Source organism: Acyrthosiphon pisum, chromosome X, assembly GCF_005508785.2.
Source record: "Acyrthosiphon pisum isolate AL4f chromosome X, pea_aphid_22Mar2018_4r6ur, whole genome shotgun sequence".
NCBI classification, from domain to species: Eukaryota; Metazoa; Arthropoda; class Insecta; order Hemiptera; family Aphididae; genus Acyrthosiphon; species Acyrthosiphon pisum.
Genome location: NC_042493.1, coordinates 31,453,891 through 31,472,202, shown reverse-complemented (window position 1 = coordinate 31,472,202; position 18,312 = coordinate 31,453,891). Strand labels below are relative to the sequence as shown.

The 18,312-nt window shown below is 26.8% G+C and overlaps 1 protein-coding gene across 1 annotated transcript; it reads left to right on the top strand.

Moving 5' to 3' along the window:
- The first annotated feature begins 9,085 nt into the window (after window positions 1-9,085).
- LOC100164072 (cytochrome P450 4g15) lies at window positions 9,086-16,508 on the top strand. Its single transcript, XM_001944170.5, has 13 exons — window positions 9,086-9,291; window positions 12,044-12,252; window positions 12,360-12,472; window positions 12,578-12,668; window positions 12,904-13,086; window positions 13,202-13,271; window positions 13,676-13,802; window positions 13,874-14,066; window positions 14,144-14,253; window positions 14,606-14,674; window positions 14,753-14,921; window positions 15,357-15,542; window positions 16,071-16,508. The coding sequence occupies exons 2-13, from the start codon at window positions 12,045-12,047 to the stop codon at window positions 16,250-16,252; spliced, it is 1,701 nt and encodes a 566-aa protein (XP_001944205.2). The 5' UTR covers window positions 9,086-9,291; window position 12,044; the 3' UTR covers window positions 16,253-16,508.
- Window positions 16,509-18,312: the final 1,804 nt, after the last annotated feature.

The window sequence follows — 18,312 nt, the reverse complement described above, 5'->3', positions numbered from 1 at the left end:
GTATATAATATAATAAAAATAGTACATATAGATGTTAAAAACTTATATTATATACGCACAGTACGTATAGGTACACTGTTAAACTTGCTAGACATGAGTTAACCAACATTTTACTGTGGATTTGTGTTTATATTATTTCCTTACGTTGTGCAATTGTTTTTTTAAATCGTTCGTGTTTTTGTACGTCGTCAAAACCATTAGTTTTGTATTCATATAATATTATTATTACCATTGAAAAATAAACAACATTTTATACAAATGGAATATCATCATTGACGTCACCATTAATTTTTTTTTCGGTTATATAAGTTCCAGTCTTATATAATCTTCGATTATTAGGGTAGCTATATACCTATATTACATGTTATAATACATATTGAATATTCACATACCCACTAATGTGGACTGACTTTTATGTAGATACCTACCTATCCATAATCTAGATGTTTACCCGAATGCCGTATAGTTAATAATTTATGCGTATGTCATGATTTGTAATAAAGTATAATAGGCATATTAATGTATAAAGTTCGAATATTGTTGTTAGCGTTTCATGAGTTTAAACTGGTTTATGTTGTAAGCGAAATTCTAATTAAAATATAGGATAATATTTTTTACCTATTAATATTTTAATTGATACAATAATACAGTAATTTACTGAGCAGCTATTTGATAAAAACTATGAATCAAATGATGTTTTACATTAATTCAAAAGTACCTACCTCTTCTGGACCCATAAAAAAACTGAATTAGGCATATGTAAAGTACCTATTTGAATTTAACATGTAATATTTATTGTACAAGCATAATATATGAATAAGAACAATTTAATTTAGTGAACCAATTTTTAATTAGTTATTAGGTTTCAATTATTTTTTTTTTGACCTCGGAAATGACGTAATATCCTCACAATAACAAGCTTAAATTGATTCAATTTCGATTGTTAAATAGTTAAATTTTTTAGTGTTATCTATCGGTTAGACATTTTTTGTTGAAAAAAAAATAGATAGACACATAAAACTTAATGATTTTGAAGTAGTTTTGACAATACTTTGTGTAGAGGGGCCAATTAAAAATTTCTCATATCTATATTTTATATCTTATACTGGTGAGATTGGGATAGTAACTGTTATTATACTTGCTTATCGGTTATATCTATTTACTATACCAGTAGGTACACACAATGGGCTCACAAGAATTTCCTCCCATCTGACCATCGAATTACCCTCCAATTTCAAAAATATGATTCCCTTGAATTGCCATCTATTTTAGTTAGTGACCCTCTTGTATTAGAATCGTCTCCGGTAACTACTGTGATTAATCGATTTCAAGTTCAAATCACAAACATAATTGTTTTTAAATTAAAAACAATTGTGAGCGCCTAAACGATATAAAGTTTAAAATTAGGCTTATTATACAAATTAATTTTTTGTATGTAATGATTAGTAGTCAATGATTGAACTTTCAGGTGACAATAGCATGTATGCCTAAAATAAATGTTATAATAAATTAAGCAAATTATAAAATGAACATATTATTTTATTTAAGTTAAGATGTGTATAGTTATAGCTACCTACCTTAAGATATAGAATAATAAACAATAAACATAATAACTTAGTAAGTTAAAAAGTAACAAATAACATAACTTTATCTTAAAGTTTCAACTAATTATTTTATCGATTTCCAGCCTTGATAAATAATAATGACTTAATTAAACGCCACTTTTGAGATGTGGATTGCCAAGAGAAAAAATATTTATAATTTACGGCTATCTAGTGGTAAGTACGAACTACGAAGTATGAAATAACTATTTCAATAAGGTAGAAAAATGGCAAATACAAATAAAAACCTTATGGAACTTAAGTACCTAACTAGTATTTTAAACGCCTGTCAGGAAAAAAATAGTAGTTCATCGATGTAAAATAACATGCGATGCCTATTGCATTTATTATTTAATAACTTGTCACAAATATAATAGTAATATAATTTAGTCTGTACAGTAGTTAGTAATATATTGCCGTTTTACATCACAATCTTGAACAAATGTAAGGAAAAAATTTAAGTTAATTGTTTTTTTAAAATTTAAGTTCAAATAAAAAAAGGAGGGCAAGTGTATGTCGCTCTGCTGTACAGTAGATTACAAGTGGGTCACTGTATAATGGATGGTATTAAATTTTAATTCAATGATATAATATCATTGTATAAGAAAAACGATTCTGAGCGGAGACGGTATGTCGGTCTTTAGGTATAAGACATATTATATTATACTTATCTATGGTATTAAAAAAAAATTGACCTATAATAGGTACCTATAATAAATTCCAAATTAATCATATCATAATATTCATTAAGTATTTAATATAACATGTTATACATCAACAACAAGCTGTGATACTATCATAGATATATAAAAGTATACTTTAGAAGTTTCATGTACCCACGAATAATATTATACAATCGCAACAAAATAACTAAAATAGTTATTCTAGGTATTATAATATGTAATTTCGTCCAAATTTGAACTTAAAATGAGTATAAAAATAAACTGTGCTTATGTATTTCTTAGAATTTTTGGTAACAGAATTAATTACATACGTGGAATCTTGTTTTAAATTTTCAATTCTTAGATACAAAAATTGAACATTTTATAAATTTTTAACTACAAAATGATTGTTGAATCTTAAATTTGATAAATTATGTCAAAATTCGATCTTTAAATGCTTATAAAAAAAAATTGTGCCTATGTATTTTTAAAATTTTCAACTGCTATTGTAACAATATATTAGGAACCTTGCATTAAATTTTCACGCTTTTTTACAAACAAAATTTTATTGATATTTATAGAAAAAAAAACTAAACAAATTGAAAACTGACAGTGTCCGTAAACAGCTCAAAAAAGTCAAAATATTTTCAAAATTTTATGATGTATAAGAAATGAAAATATTAACATTCAGTGAAATTTTCAAATATTTACAGTCATTTGTTTTTTAATTACAATAAAATAAGAATTTTGTTACATGAGAAATCGAGCGAATATCAAATGTTGTAAAAATATGAATTTCAAACACTCATAAAAATTTAATTTGAGTTTATTATAGACATTTTTTTTTTGTTAAAGATAGATTATCCTATATAGAATCTTGTATTATATTTTAAAATATTAGTTCTAAAAAGAAAAATTTTTACGAATTATTAACTCAAAATAATTTGCTAATTTTCGTGATTTTTACATATTTTGTCAATTTTTGAACTTTAAATGCTAAATAAAAAAAATTGTGACTAAGGATTTTTAATATTTTTCAAATCTCATTGTAACAATATAGTAGGAGCCTTATTAAATTTTCAAGTATTTTTACTCAACAAATAAAGTTTCATTGACATTCATAGAAAAAAAAACAAATAATATTGGAAACTGAAAACGTTCCTAAACAGTTCAAAACAAATCAAAATATTTTGAAAATTTTATCTCGTATTAAATGGAAATATAAACAATCAGTGAAAATTTCATGTATCTACGGCCATTTGTTTTAAAGATACACCAAAAACCAAAATCAAATTTCTCGAAAACAGGTTTTGCGTAAAAATTCCCGTTTTTCCTTCATTTTTCTTTTGTTTTTCACGGCGCATTTGAAAACTATTTGAAAAATTTTACTTTTAACCCCCCCAAGTACCAACTAGATTCACTTTCCTATCAGAAAAAGTATTGTTGAAGAAAATCCAAGCACTTTTACTGTCCTAAAAGGTGATGACAGACACAAAAAAAAATTTAAAAATTTAAAATTAAAAAAAAACACACATCATTGTAAAATCAATACATTCATCGTTTCGCTCTGAATCTAAAATGCAGTTGCAAATGTTAGGTAGACCATTACGGGCGTCTACAAATTTTAAAGTCGCAATAAATAATTTCAATAAAAAACAATTTTAAGCGAAGCTTGGTTTATCTGAAATAGCTGGAAAAAATCAAGATTTAATCGAAATTGTACTTCTATGCACATACTTAATTGGGTACTTTTGGTTTTCCTCAAAACCTCAACTACAAACTACGAATAAATTTAAAAAAATTAACATTTTAGTTTAATTTACAATAAAATCAGACAATGGTATTGCCATAACATTTTTGAAATTTTTTAGTATAAATAATATAATTTTATTTACAAAACCCATTCATTTTTTGCTTTGCCAAAAATCTAAAGTGCCTAATCTATTGGTATCAATAATAACTACGATTGAAATAGGACGAGGAATAAAAATACAAAGATAAAAGTAATTTTATATGGTTTATCGGGTCTATCATCAACATTGTTTCTTCTGTATACTTTTTTACTTTGTCTTTTATATAAAAATATAAAATACCTTAACCAAAATAAAATAGTTGAGCTTTTTTTTTTAAATTTAAATTAGAAAATTTACAATCTGTAACATGTTATGTACAATAAGCAAATCGGATAATTACAGAAAATATTTACATGATGATTTAGTATGAGGAGGGAGGCTGTCCAGTGATAGAACCCTCATGCGTCATTAGGGTCTGGGGCTTAGTAAATCCCTGCACCAGCGTCTTTTTAACCAACGGATGGGATTATTAGGTAGGTTTACTTCGCCTTGATTGGCTGTAAGGGGGTTTGTGCTTAGGCATGCGCATACTTTTTTCGCAGGGTATGCCGGTATTTTTAAACATAGGTTCCTAGCTCAATAAAAAAAAAAACACTCCCCAAAAACCCTTAATACGAATAACTCGCGATATAATGCGAGAAAAGAAATTGACATGCATTTTATTTAGCTTATTTATTGGTTTTAGATATTTATTTTAAAAGTTTGAAGTTTGTATTGTAATTTTATTCCAATAAAGTAACAGTATAAAAACCTACAAACATTTGATCATATTATAATAATATAATGACAAAAAATGACGAAAAATTACAAAAAATGAGAAAAAATGATAATCTATAATTAATCAAAATTCTTTTATTTTTGATAGTTGTAGGTATTATGAAAATAAGCAATACCACAGGGGCCTGAATGATCTGATGACAAAACCCCCAATTCTCACGAAAATGGTGGATTTTGATTTCAACTATATTGTTATCATGAGTTAGCAATCTATTTTATTATTTGTACGGTACCTGTAGTGATTATGAAAATCTAATTAATATTTGATTTCGTCTCAATTATCAATATTGTATTATAAGAAACTAATATAAAAAAATAATTAAAACATTTAAATTCTGAAACTAAGATATTATGAAATATCTTAGATTTAACCAACATTATAAATAGTCTCAAAATTCATAAATTTAAAATATATATAAAATTGTTAATATTGTTAACAAATCATATCGATTATGAAATTGATTTTTCCTGAAACAAATGTAGCCCCCCCCCCCAATTTCAGATCCTAGCTGACCACTGCTTATAAATAATATTACAGTTTATTTTATTAATATTTATGTAAATAATGAGAAAATCTATAACGATATGAATAACTAACCTATCTACCTAATTAAGATATCATATTAAAATATCATATATGATAAGTAGAGGTATCTATGTATTTTCTATTACTTATTTGCCTATGTATTTTTAATATTCTAAAACTGCTATTGTAACAATATATCAGGAACCTTGTATTAAATTTTCTCACTTTTGTACCCTACAAATAAAATTTTATTGATATATATAGAAAAAAAAATCTAAAAAAATTGAAACTTGAAATCGTCCGTAAACAGCTCAAAACAATTCAAAATATTTTCAAAATTTGTTTGGTGTAAAGAAAATGAGAATATAAACAATCAATAAAAATTTCATGTATCTGCAGTTATTCGTTTTTGAATTAGAACAAAATAAGGAAATCGCTACACGAGAAATCGACTGAATATCTAAACTTATAAAAATTTGGACTTCAAACGCTCATAAAAATTTAATTTGATTGTTTTTTTGATGAAGGTTAACAAACTTATGAGAAATCTTGTATTGCATTTTCAAATATGAATTTTAAACACAAAGTAATTTACAAATTTTCGTGATTTTTATGTACATTTTAAAAAAAATTGTGACTATGTATTTTTAATATTTTTCAAATGTCATTGTAACAATATATGAAGTGCCTTTTATTCAATTTTCAAGCTTTTTTACCCAACAAATACAATTTTATTGGCGTTCATAGAAAAATAAAACTAAAAAAATTGGAAACTTAAAATGTCCGTAAACAGTTAAAACAATCAAAATATTTTGAAAATTGTATCGTGTATAGAAAGTGCTAATATAAACAACTATTGAAAATTTCATGGATCTATGGTTATTATTATTATTATTATTATTATCTATCTATCTATCTACGGCAATTTGTGAGTTACACCAAAAATTAAAATCTACATTGTCAAAAACCAATTTTGCGTAAAAATTCCCGTTTTTCCTTAATTTTTTTTTTGTTTTACCCGGCGTTTTTGAAAACTATAGTTTACTAGGCATACTGGGACTGGCCTAGACAGCATATTATAACACTAAGTATAAAATGTTATGATAATTTTATTATTCAAGTAATTTATTTTACTCTTTTATCTCAGTAAGTTGATTGATTAATTGTCTCGAAAAACTTTTATTTGAAAATGTCATTGTGCGTATACTGTATAGGTACTACTGTATACAATATAATAACTTAATTTAAGAGTTTCAATACCCAAGAGTAATATTTTTAAATAATACAAAATAACTAAAATCAAATAATTTTGAGCACGCATTTGAACTTAAAATATCTATGAAAAAAAAGCGTGTCTATATATTTTTTTAGATTATTTGGTTACAATATAAACTATAGGTACTTAAAAGAAACCTTGTTTTAAATTTTTAAGCCCTAAAGGTAAAAATTAAAATTTTTTTAAATTGAAAACGACTAAATAGTTTGCGCATTTTCAACATTTTGATAAATTTTGTCAAAATTTTAATTTTCAATGATTAGAAAAAAAAATTTCCTATGCATCTTCAATATCTTACAACTGCAATTATAACAATTAAATATTCACGAATCTTTTGTTAAATTTTCAATTTGTGGGATAGTTTTACACAACAAAAAACGTATAGATATGTATATAAAAAAAATTTTAATTTAAATTTTAAAATTATATAAAATGAACATTTGGTGAAAATTTAAAATATACGGTCATTCATTTTTTTAATTTCAACAAAATACGAAATCCGTTTGATGAAAATAATTTGTCTAACTGCAAACGCTCGAAAAATGTATTTGACTTTCCGGCAAACTTTTTTTGCGTTTAAGGTCGGAAAATGTATGGGGAATCTGTATTGAATTTTCAAATCTTAGATTTCTTGAATTTCTAACTCAAAATACTTAATTAATATTCGTGATTATGAGTAGTTTTGTTAAAATTCTTACTTCAAACTCTCATAAAAAAATGTTTAGGTTTTACGCTCAACTTTTTTTTTTAATTTCTACTAGCAACTTATGAGGAACTTTGTATTAAATTTTCAAGTAATTTGACTGAGCAAAAAAAATTTTATTGATAAGAATTTAAAAAAAAACTAATCAAAATGTTTTAATGCCTATAAATAGCTCAATTTAAGAGTCAAAATATATTTATAATTGTACCACGGTATGTAAATAATACTAATATAAACATTTGGTGAAAATGTAATGTATCAGTAATTTTTTTCGAGTTGCACCAAAAGGTAAAAATCAAATAGGTATGTCCAAAATTTACTTAGCGTAAAAATCTCGGTGTCTCCTTAGTTTTTGTTTTTCGTGGCACTTTTAAAACTGATATTAATTTTTGACTTTTGATCCCTAAAGTACTAATTAGAACAACCTACCAGAAAAAAATGATGAAATCGATAATTAAAACATTTTTACTGCCCCAAAAGGCGATGACAGACTAAAAATTGTAAAATCAATACATTCATCGCTCCACTCAGAATCTAAAATATAAAATATATTATTAAACAAGCAAATTACACTATTAGGTAAATAGAAATAATATGGCATATTATTAATAGTATTATTACATAAGACAACATTTCAAAAATACTGGATATTCACCTTTGTATTTTAGTATTAATTTCTTAGTATATCAAGTATAACTTACTTGGGTATAATTTATCATATAAATCAATTTACTTATTTGAATGTTAATTTAATTTAATTAATATATGATAAAAATTATTTAATTATATTCAAATCAATTTATTTTAATATGATAAATAAATATTTTGTTTAAATTTAAATATTGGGTATTTTAGACGATTGTTTACGTATTGTTTGTATATTAAAGATAATTTAAAATTAATTTTGAATTAAAATAAACAACCCAACGTTAGAAAATATTTACGTTAACGTAGTGATAAATTAAAACCAAATAAAGACATTATGTTTAATATTATGAAATAAGAAATGTGCTAATGTAATTTGTATTGTATAACAGTTCATAAATATATAAGAACACAGAAAATGTTGTTTTGAAATTGGAAAATAACTCTTAATAAATATATAATAAAATTCATAAAGTATGAACATTATTACGATGTAATTGTTGATATGAAATTGATTTTGAGAAATCCGGAGAGAATCTTATATTTTTGGTGGCCGTTTGAAAACGATTTTTAGACAGTCAATGAAAACTCTGTTTGCCCATGTACGTAGGTACCTATTTTATAATATTATCGAGTATTTAAGTTTTATTTTTCACCGTGTTTGTGATTATCACTCGTAAATATAAAAATATAAAAACGAAAACATCACGAAAATATTGCAATAATAGAACATTGGTGCGTTCATTATGGTTTAAATGCACAATATGTTATACATAAAATCATAGTTAATATCTATCGGTGTTTTTTTTTTCTGTAATTAAACCAACCTACCCATTTGAACATTTCTCTCACCACTTGACAATATGCGTCTAAAACCAATGGTCAAACGAACAAAAAAAAAAAAAAACAACAATAGTATTAATGTATTAATGACGATGGAAATTAGGTGATCCTTGATCCTCCTTAATTACGTATTCACTGGCATACTACTCGTACGGGTACGATGAGTGGGTAATGGGTATATAAAAGCTGGTCGTACCCAAAGCCGTGTTATGTGTTCAGCGTTCAGTGTTCCTTCAACAACCATTTACATGATACCAAGACATCATCGACATTAAACAACACCGTGTGCAGTAGCTTGGAGCGGAGCTCTCCAAACTTCACTCGCATTTTTGTGCTCAGTTGATATTTATTATTTTTTTTATCAGCTTTTATTTTTCAAGACTTCGTTGACATTGCATGATACAGGTAATAGTTTTTCATTTTCAAAAATTATAAATTATATTATAAGCACGTCCATTCTAGATTATAGTCAAGTATTATATTTTATCGTTCCTAACCTGCAGCTGTATTTTTTTTTATACTTTATCGATCGTTAATATTATTTTACTGATACTGAACATGTATAATGATGTGGAAGCATGTATCACTAGACCTCATCATTATTTTGATTGACGACTTTCGATCGAAACATAGAAGAATTTTTGGTTTTCGGTAAAAAAAATGATAAAAATATTAAATACTTACGATAAAAAACGGTTTTTTTCAATTGTTATAGCTTAGAATAAATCAAAAATCTTATTATGTTTTTAAATGTTTCATAATTTTTGTCGTCGATCATAAATAACGAATTAATGATGATACATGTCAGAATATACTCTTGAATGGATTGTTAAATAATTTAGCATGTAAACAAAATTTAACATTTTGATTAACTAATTATTATTTTATAAATGTACCTAGTGTTAAGTGCCTTTTCTTACAACTATTATTTAATTAAAAAAGCCCCAATTTATTCGAATACCAAATAGGTATAATATAAAAACATACATTTTATAGACTAAGTTAAACGTGTTCGGCTTAAGTTGTATAAAACACTAAAAGGTAACCTACCTTACATTTTACTGATAGCGTCACACCGATTCGTTGACAAAATTTTAAAAATATTATATGATATTATGGTATGTAGTTTAATTGAAATATTCATAGGTATAATAATTCTAATAAATGGTACTAAGATATATTATTTACATTATAGTTATAAAAACAATATTTTCACTAAATTAGACAAATATTTCAAGGACTGTATAATTATTGCCGTAAGTTGTTTTTAATGAACCTGTAATATAAATTGTCGTTTGCATGTATTTGTTCGATTTCTCAAATACTATAATAAACTAAAATGATTAAATAACAATTAATAATTTCATTGACAAAAGTATTACAGTCAAACTTAATTTTTTTTATATTATTAAAATATTATTTTAAAAAAATCATTAGCGTACATAACGGAATTATAACAAAAGCAAAATACAATTATACTTTTGAAACATTGTGTATTAATATTATTTGGAACAGAATTTTTAATCATTAGGTAGTTTTATTCATAATTTAATATCCATATTTTGTTATTTTGCAATAAACCAGTTTTAATTTAGAACTTACCTATTATGAAAAAATAGTATGTTTATACCCATTTGCGTAGTTCGCGTATGAGTAATATACAATAATAATTGGTATACAAAATCATTCGGCTTTAAAAATGGCATTTTTATGTGGGTAATGATTGTGATAATGCGTTAATACTATTTAAGAAACAGTTTGAAGAAAATAATGTTAAATTATAAACATGAAATAATTAATGCTTTTTTATACTTATGTATTTCAATGATAACGTAGAAGAACATTCAATTAAAATATTGGTATAATGTAATGGTTTTTTGATAAAACATTAGGCGCAGGTACTTAGTATAAAAATTATAATCCTAATTCAAATATGAAAATTTAAACCAAAATTAATAAAAATGATTAGGTACCTAGGTATATGTTTAAAGTTGTTCACATGAAATTCAATATATACCTACGTGAAAAAAAATAATGCACAAATAGAGTATAAACGTAGGTATATATTATCAAATAACCTATATTTAGGCTAAATTAAACCATGTAGGTACCTATATTATAATACCAGTACCTACTTATAATAATCATTTTTCCTCAATTGATAAATATTTTGCAAAATACACTTAATATGATAAAACACTGAAATATTCATTCATAAATAAAACATTACCTTAAAATCGAACGATATGTATTAAAAACTAAAAAGAGTAAAATATGCAAAAATATGTACCGAACAGTTTCTTATTTCAATTCACAACACCGAACGTTATTAATTGAGCTTACTTAGCATATAATACGATTACCTGGAAAAAATTCAATAAACTTTCAAATCCAACCCGTAGATATTCTAAGTATAATTATTATTTTAGAGGTTAACGGCGTTGAATATACTTATCTGGTCATATTGTACTGTGCATATATTTTACAAGTATCTGACCAAATATTTATTCTGTTAGGAAGGTAACATTATTTGTATTTAACGTTCATTTTTTCGAAAAATATAGGTATAGTTGAGAAATATTTCAAAATATGTTAATTTGAAATAGACCTTAAATATTAATCCAACTATAGACATAGGTAACTATTCATAGATGAAAAATCCCCCGAATAATTAAAAATATAAAATTATAATAAATTTTGAAAATTCATTAAAATAGTTAATTCATTATACATATTTGATAAACATTTTACCTGTTAACCCATTATCATAATATTATTAATTAACCTAGTTCGTTGGTACGACAGGTCAAATATAAGGTTATTAATATCGTGTCTGTTTGCATATTCAATCGATTATTCGCATATTAATGCTTCTTTGGACATTTTGTTGTTTATGTACGTTGTAGGTACCTGTTTTATATGGATGATTATGTTTATAAAACAAAGGATTTAAATACTTTAATATTTGCATTAAAATTATTCTAAATACTTACCAATATATTATCATATTATCGACATATTGTATTAACTGCAATATTTTAACTTACCATAGATATATTATTTATAAACGCAAATCGATCGAATTTTTTTGAAAGTTGATAAACATCATCATATACCGAATTGAGATTTATTAACCAATAATCGTGTGCTTGTGCAGGATGGTGACCAACGTTCAGGGTGTCAACCCACTCTTCGCGCTGTCGGCATTTAATCTGTTTTTCTACCTACTCACGCCGGCAATCGTGTTATGGTACATATACTTCCGGATGTCACGCAAGCAGCTCTACGACCTCGCCAGTAAGATCCCAGGATCTGAAGGGTTACCGCTGCTGGGAAATGCATTAGACTTTATGCAAGACCCACACAGTGAGTTATTAATTATAATATTATAACAGTACTATTTATATAGCGACGCCTAAATTAAAATAATTTGAGTTTTTTTATTTTTTATTTATTATATTCTATATTCACAGCCATTTTCGAAAAGATTTACGAACGGAGTTTTGAATTCGAAAAGAATTCACCAATCAAAATGTGGATCGGTCCCAGGTTGTTGGTGTTCTTGACCGATCCCAGGGACGTTGAGGTAACGTACCTACATATTTTTGTACATTAAATATAATTTTTTCGCTATCTTCCGATGGCATAAATGCGAACGTGAAACTATATAGTATTGTGTTTGAATCTGCAGGTGATCCTGAGCAGTAACGTGTATATTGACAAATCTCCCGAATACCGTCTTTTTGAACCATGGTTAGGAAATGGTCTGTTGATAAGCACCGGTAAGCATACATGCATACTATCATAAGTTTAACACTGGAGGTGTATTTAGGATTTTAAAAAAGGTAGAGGGATAACGATTAATCACAACGATAGATAGATACCTACTACCAAATTAATTTAATTTAAATAATGATTGTTGAGATATAATAATGTATCAAACTATCAACCCTTAAGGTCCATAAGCCATGATTATTATTAAACTTTAATTTGATTATGATTTTTTTCTCTGGACAGGTGACAAATGGAGGGCCCACAGAAAATTGATCGCGCCGACGTTCCACTTGAACGTGCTCAAGTCGTTCGTAACACTCTTCAATGTCAACAGCCGTGACACCGTCAGTAAGCTCAGAAAAATGGGCAGTTCCACATTTGACATTCACGATTTCATGAGTGAATGCACGGTGGAGATTTTGTTGGGTAAGTCCGACGTTTTGGAAGCCACATGCAATACATTATTGTTATTTAATACAATCATTGACTATTTAAGCGTGATATATTTTACTAACCTTCTCCATTTATTTTATCGTTACAGAGACCGCCATGGGAGTGAGCAAGAAAACTCAAAAGAAAAGTGGTTTTGAATACGCTGCTGCTGTTATGAAGTAAGTGAACCAAAAAAACGAAATATAATCATAATACATCTCATTTAGAGTTTTATCTACCCATAACAATACGTTTTTCTGATATAATGTTACAATATTAGAATCAATAAAGTTACTTACAGCAGTTGATTGGTAGTTTAGCTTTTTACATCCGTAATACCTTATATATTATTATATTAAATAGCTACTCTTATTTCAATTTATAAATAAAATACATCGCATAATAATTAGTGAACATCAACTGTTCGGTCTCAATCGGTTCCTTCTTGCAGTTGTTGATTTTTTTAAGCCGAATATTTTGTCAAAACCTATTAGTTTAATAAGAAGTACTGATGAGCATAAATATAGATTTTGTTATTGTGACTATACTAAAATAATTAATTTGTTTTTTTTTGTTTTTAAAGAATGTGTGATATTTTACACATGCGTCATACAAACTTGTGGTTGAAACCAGATTTTATTTTCAATTTTACCAAGTACGCAAAGGAACAAGTTGGACTCCTTGACCTGATTCACGGTTTGACGAACAACGTCAGTATAATATAATACTATTTTTGATTTATGATAAACGTCTGATAAAAATATTTTTGTAAATCTCCTAGGTATTGGCTAAGAAGAAGGAAGAATTTTTGAAGAAAAAGAGTCTGATGAAAGAAGTCTCTGACATTCCAGCAGCATCTGAGGAAATCGTTGAAACAAGTTCAACACTTGAAGTTGAAGAAGTACCGTACGGAAACTCATTTGGGCAGTCCGCTGGTCTGAAAGACGACTTGGACGTAGAAGACGATGGAATTGGTAATGCATATTATATACATCCTTAATTGTTAACAAGAATTCTGGTTATAAGAAACTTTTATATTTTTAATCTGTAGGCGAGAAGAAGAGAGTGGCATTTTTGGACTTATTAATCGAATGCTCAGAAAATGGAGTTGTATTATCCGACGAAGAAGTTCGTGAACAAGTCGATACAATCATGTTTGAGGTTTGTTCCAAAATTATAATTTAGCCTATCCTAACCGATGATAAAAGTTGTAAAAAAAAAACTTTCCAACAGTAAAACTAGAGTACTAATTATTTATTATTCAACTAAATATTTTAATTTAAAAAAAATGCGATACTTATCTAAACCTTAACCTTTTCCATATACGTGTAATTATATTGATATACAACGTTAAAGGTTAATAACCATTCCTAATTAATTTCTTCTCCCATATCAAACATTTTTACTTTCTTGGTTCTTTAATGATTTATACATTCACGCATAAAATGCTATAATATAATATACTATTGCAAAAACTGAAACGCTTATATTTTTGTTTTTTTTTTTTTTTTAGGGACACGACACAACAGCAGCCGGTAGCAGTTTCTTCTTGTGTTTGATGGGTGCTCACCAAGACGTACAGGTAAGAATTGCTCGCCGTTAATTCATTCTATGTCATATAGAAGTTTCCCATTTTGATTTATATGCGTTTTCGCTGTAGCAAAAAGTCGTCGATGAATTGTATTCGATATTCGGCGATTCCGACAGACCTGTGACGTTCCAAGACACATTACAAATGAAATACATGGAAAGGTGCATTATGGAAACGTTACGCATGTACCCTCCAGTTCCGATTATCTCAAGGCAAATCAAAGAGAAAGTTAAACTTGGTGAGTTTTTACACGTAAGCCCATGACACGATGTCGATGCCATAATTTCGGCGTTTTCTTTAAAAATCTCGAACCCCTTCTCGAATAGTTATGCTCCCTTTGATCGTCACCGCTCTCCAGCCAGTTGTATATTATAATATTATAAATTATAACAATAATATTATGTTCCACGACCAAAGGCCGAACAACCGATCCTCAGTTCTAGAGCATTCCAAAGATTTACGTCTGATTTTTATTATCTAACTATCTAGCCAACCCCCTCCCCAATATGGGTGGTTTTTGAGACCGGTCTTACGCATACGTTTGTCCGGTCCAAATGCAACGCCCCGACCGGAATCCGTATAATGAATTGATATTATTAGCACTGCGCGAACATATAAAATACTTATGTCAAAATAAATTATTGTAATAATCGATGGTTTTTTATTTTTGCAGCCTCTAGAGACATAACCTTGCCGGTCGGTGCCACGATCGTCATCGCCACATTCAAAATTCACCGCAACGAAGATGTATTCCCCAATCCCGAAGTGTTCAACCCTGACAACTTTTTGCCGGAAAAATCGGCCAGCCGCCATTATTACGCATACGTGCCGTTCAGCGCCGGGCCCAGAAGTTGCGTCGGTACGTCACTATATTATACCTATTATATTATTGCGATAGAATTTGAAGAATACAAAAACTTCGTTTCAATTTATCGTATACCTACAACAGTACCTACTTCGTTTTGAGGATCAAATCTTGAAATTTCGTATCTTCTGAGCAAATCGATGTTCATTAATACGAACTCGATACGAACTACGTTCTAAATACTACCTACGTTTGAAAATTAATGCGATTATAAACACAATTTTAATTAGGATCACACTAAACATTTAAAAATTGACTTGTTTACGATATGAAACACAGTTGTAATAAAATAAGGTTAAGGTCGGTTAATTGCTTATTCAGATTTCGACTTAAAGTTTAAAGTACAAAAGTATACATTTATTTTAATTATTAATCTATGCAGAACCTTTTGTGAATCGAATTTATAAATTAATTATCGTATTTTCAATTGTATTTTATGCAAAACTTTTTTGTTTTTATAATGTTGCGTGACATGATTGATAATTAATAATTGTATTAATCGTCAATAATTAATTTTTTCAGGTCGAAAATACGCCATGTTAAAATTAAAAATCATTTTGTCGACCATCCTACGAAACTTCAAAATAAATAGCAATCTGACCGAAAAAGATTGGAAACTCCAGGCTGATATTATCTTAAAGAGGACTGATGGATTCAAATTAAGTTTGGAACCAAGAAAGTCGCTAGCTAAGACCGCTGCTTAAGTAGTGAATTATTATTATTATTATTCTATGGAGTGGATAATTTTTTTTTAATGATATATATATCTTGATAAGTTAATAACCATTATTATTTGGACTGTCGACTGTTTATTGACTACATGGCTACCAAGGCCAATTTAAATGTTTTTTATTTTACATAGTTAACTTTTTATTCTGTACTATTTTATTGTATAATTTGTATTTAAGGAATCTGGAATTTGTAGTTAGACGAAATAAACGCATTTTCTTTTCATTATAAGCATAGTTCAATAATTATTTTATTCATTTATTTTGAATACCTACCTATTATTTTGATGATATTTTATCTGGTCAAACTGTAAAACAAACTATATAATTTTAACAGTAGCTCAATATTAATAAATTAATAAGCCTGTTGATAAATAAATATAAATATATTAAAGGATCATATAACAAAAAAAAACACATACATTCTATATTGAAATAGAAAAATTTTATTTTCAAAAAATATGTTTAGATAGTATTCCTTGTAGTTGAAACAATGCTACAATTAAAAGTATATCGTGGAAAATAGACTTAAATCTAATAAAAAGTATCTGTTTTTAAGTCAAATATCGATTTAATGTTATAACATGTTATAAATTATATATAATTTTGTAAATTATACAGTAAACTATTATAAATTTATAAATAATATTAATGTAAAAATAAGTGAGTGTTTTTTAAATTTTCAATGATATGGTTGGATTAGTCATGTTTATGTTTGGGTATTTGTAAATTAGAGTTACGTAGGAAGAGAGTGTGGACAGTACGTGAGCTATAATTATTATATCAATGATTGTACGCAGTGTGACGTTTGTCACTCAAGACAACAACTTTATTTCAGAAAGTATAAACATTTTTTTTTAATATTTCTTATAAGCAGGGCTACAAATGTTATAATAACGTTATGACTATAACGTTATATTTGACAAAAAACTATTGAAATTTGTAAACGTAATTATAGCGCAAAGCGATAATCAAAAACAATTAAATACCACAAAAAAAAAAAAACTCAATGATTAACAAAATATTATATTATATTATACATCATTAAACAAAACATAACGCAAAACGTAATTTATAGAATATCATTAAATGAAAAATAACGCAAAACGTAATTTATAGAAAATCATTGAACGAAAAATAACGGAAAACGAAATATTTTAAAATCTATTTATTTAAAAGGTCTATTGGGTTTCGTAGAATCAATTATTTCATGCAAACAATCTAAGAATTTATTTTATTATATTCCGTATCCGGGCCATTGCCTATCCCGTATTAGATATTATTTTTTAATTTAATAGGTATTAACACTATTTTAAATAACGATAAACGCAAACATCTTGTACTTAATGTTTTAATTGTAAATAACATAAAACTGAATTTTTTTCAAATTAAGCCCTGCTTTAAGTTACATCATTTTGAGTCATTACTAAACAACATATTGTTACTATTTATTGTTGTTAATATTTTTAAGATTTGTTTGTCTTTTGAATGACAATATACATTTAAAATTTCATATTCCAAAGCAGAATATTATTTGGAGTAAAAGTAGTTAATAAATTATAACTTATAACTTATTTACTTATAAGTAGCTATTTGATGATTATGTTAGTGGAGCAGTAGACCAACATTAACCATTGGGGTACCTACCATTAACTATACCACTCCATACTCATTTGAACATTAAATACGTATTACTAACTCATGGACTATACTAGTCCAAAATTTGATACCTATTTATGACTGAAATATCGAAGTATTTCAAAAAATATTATGCTTTGGATTATGGAATTAAAAATTATAACAAGAAAAATTAATAACATGTTGCATTTATGTTGAAAAATATTAATTTTTAACGACTAAAATTAATCAAAAAAAATATTTTTAAAACTTATAACGTTTAATTTATTTTAATCTTACGATAAATGAATCGCCCGTTGTACAGCCGTATATCGCCGATTTAACATTTAAAATATCATAACTCTACTACAGTAACCTGCTCAATGACGGTGATAGTCAAACACTCAAAAGTCGAAACC

Bases quoted from the DNA above. Each gene is read 5' to 3' on its own strand.
- LOC100164072 (XM_001944170.5), top strand. From the start codon at position 12,045: ATGGTGACCAACGTTCAGGGTGTCAACCCACTCTTCGCGCTGTCGGCA. The intron at 14,067-14,143 runs GTAATGCATATT...TTTAATCTGTAG, and splicing joins CGTAGAAGACGATGGAATTG to GCGAGAAGAAGAGAGTGGCA. The intron at 14,675-14,752 runs GTAAGAATTGCT...TTTTCGCTGTAG, and splicing joins GTGCTCACCAAGACGTACAG to CAAAAAGTCGTCGATGAATT.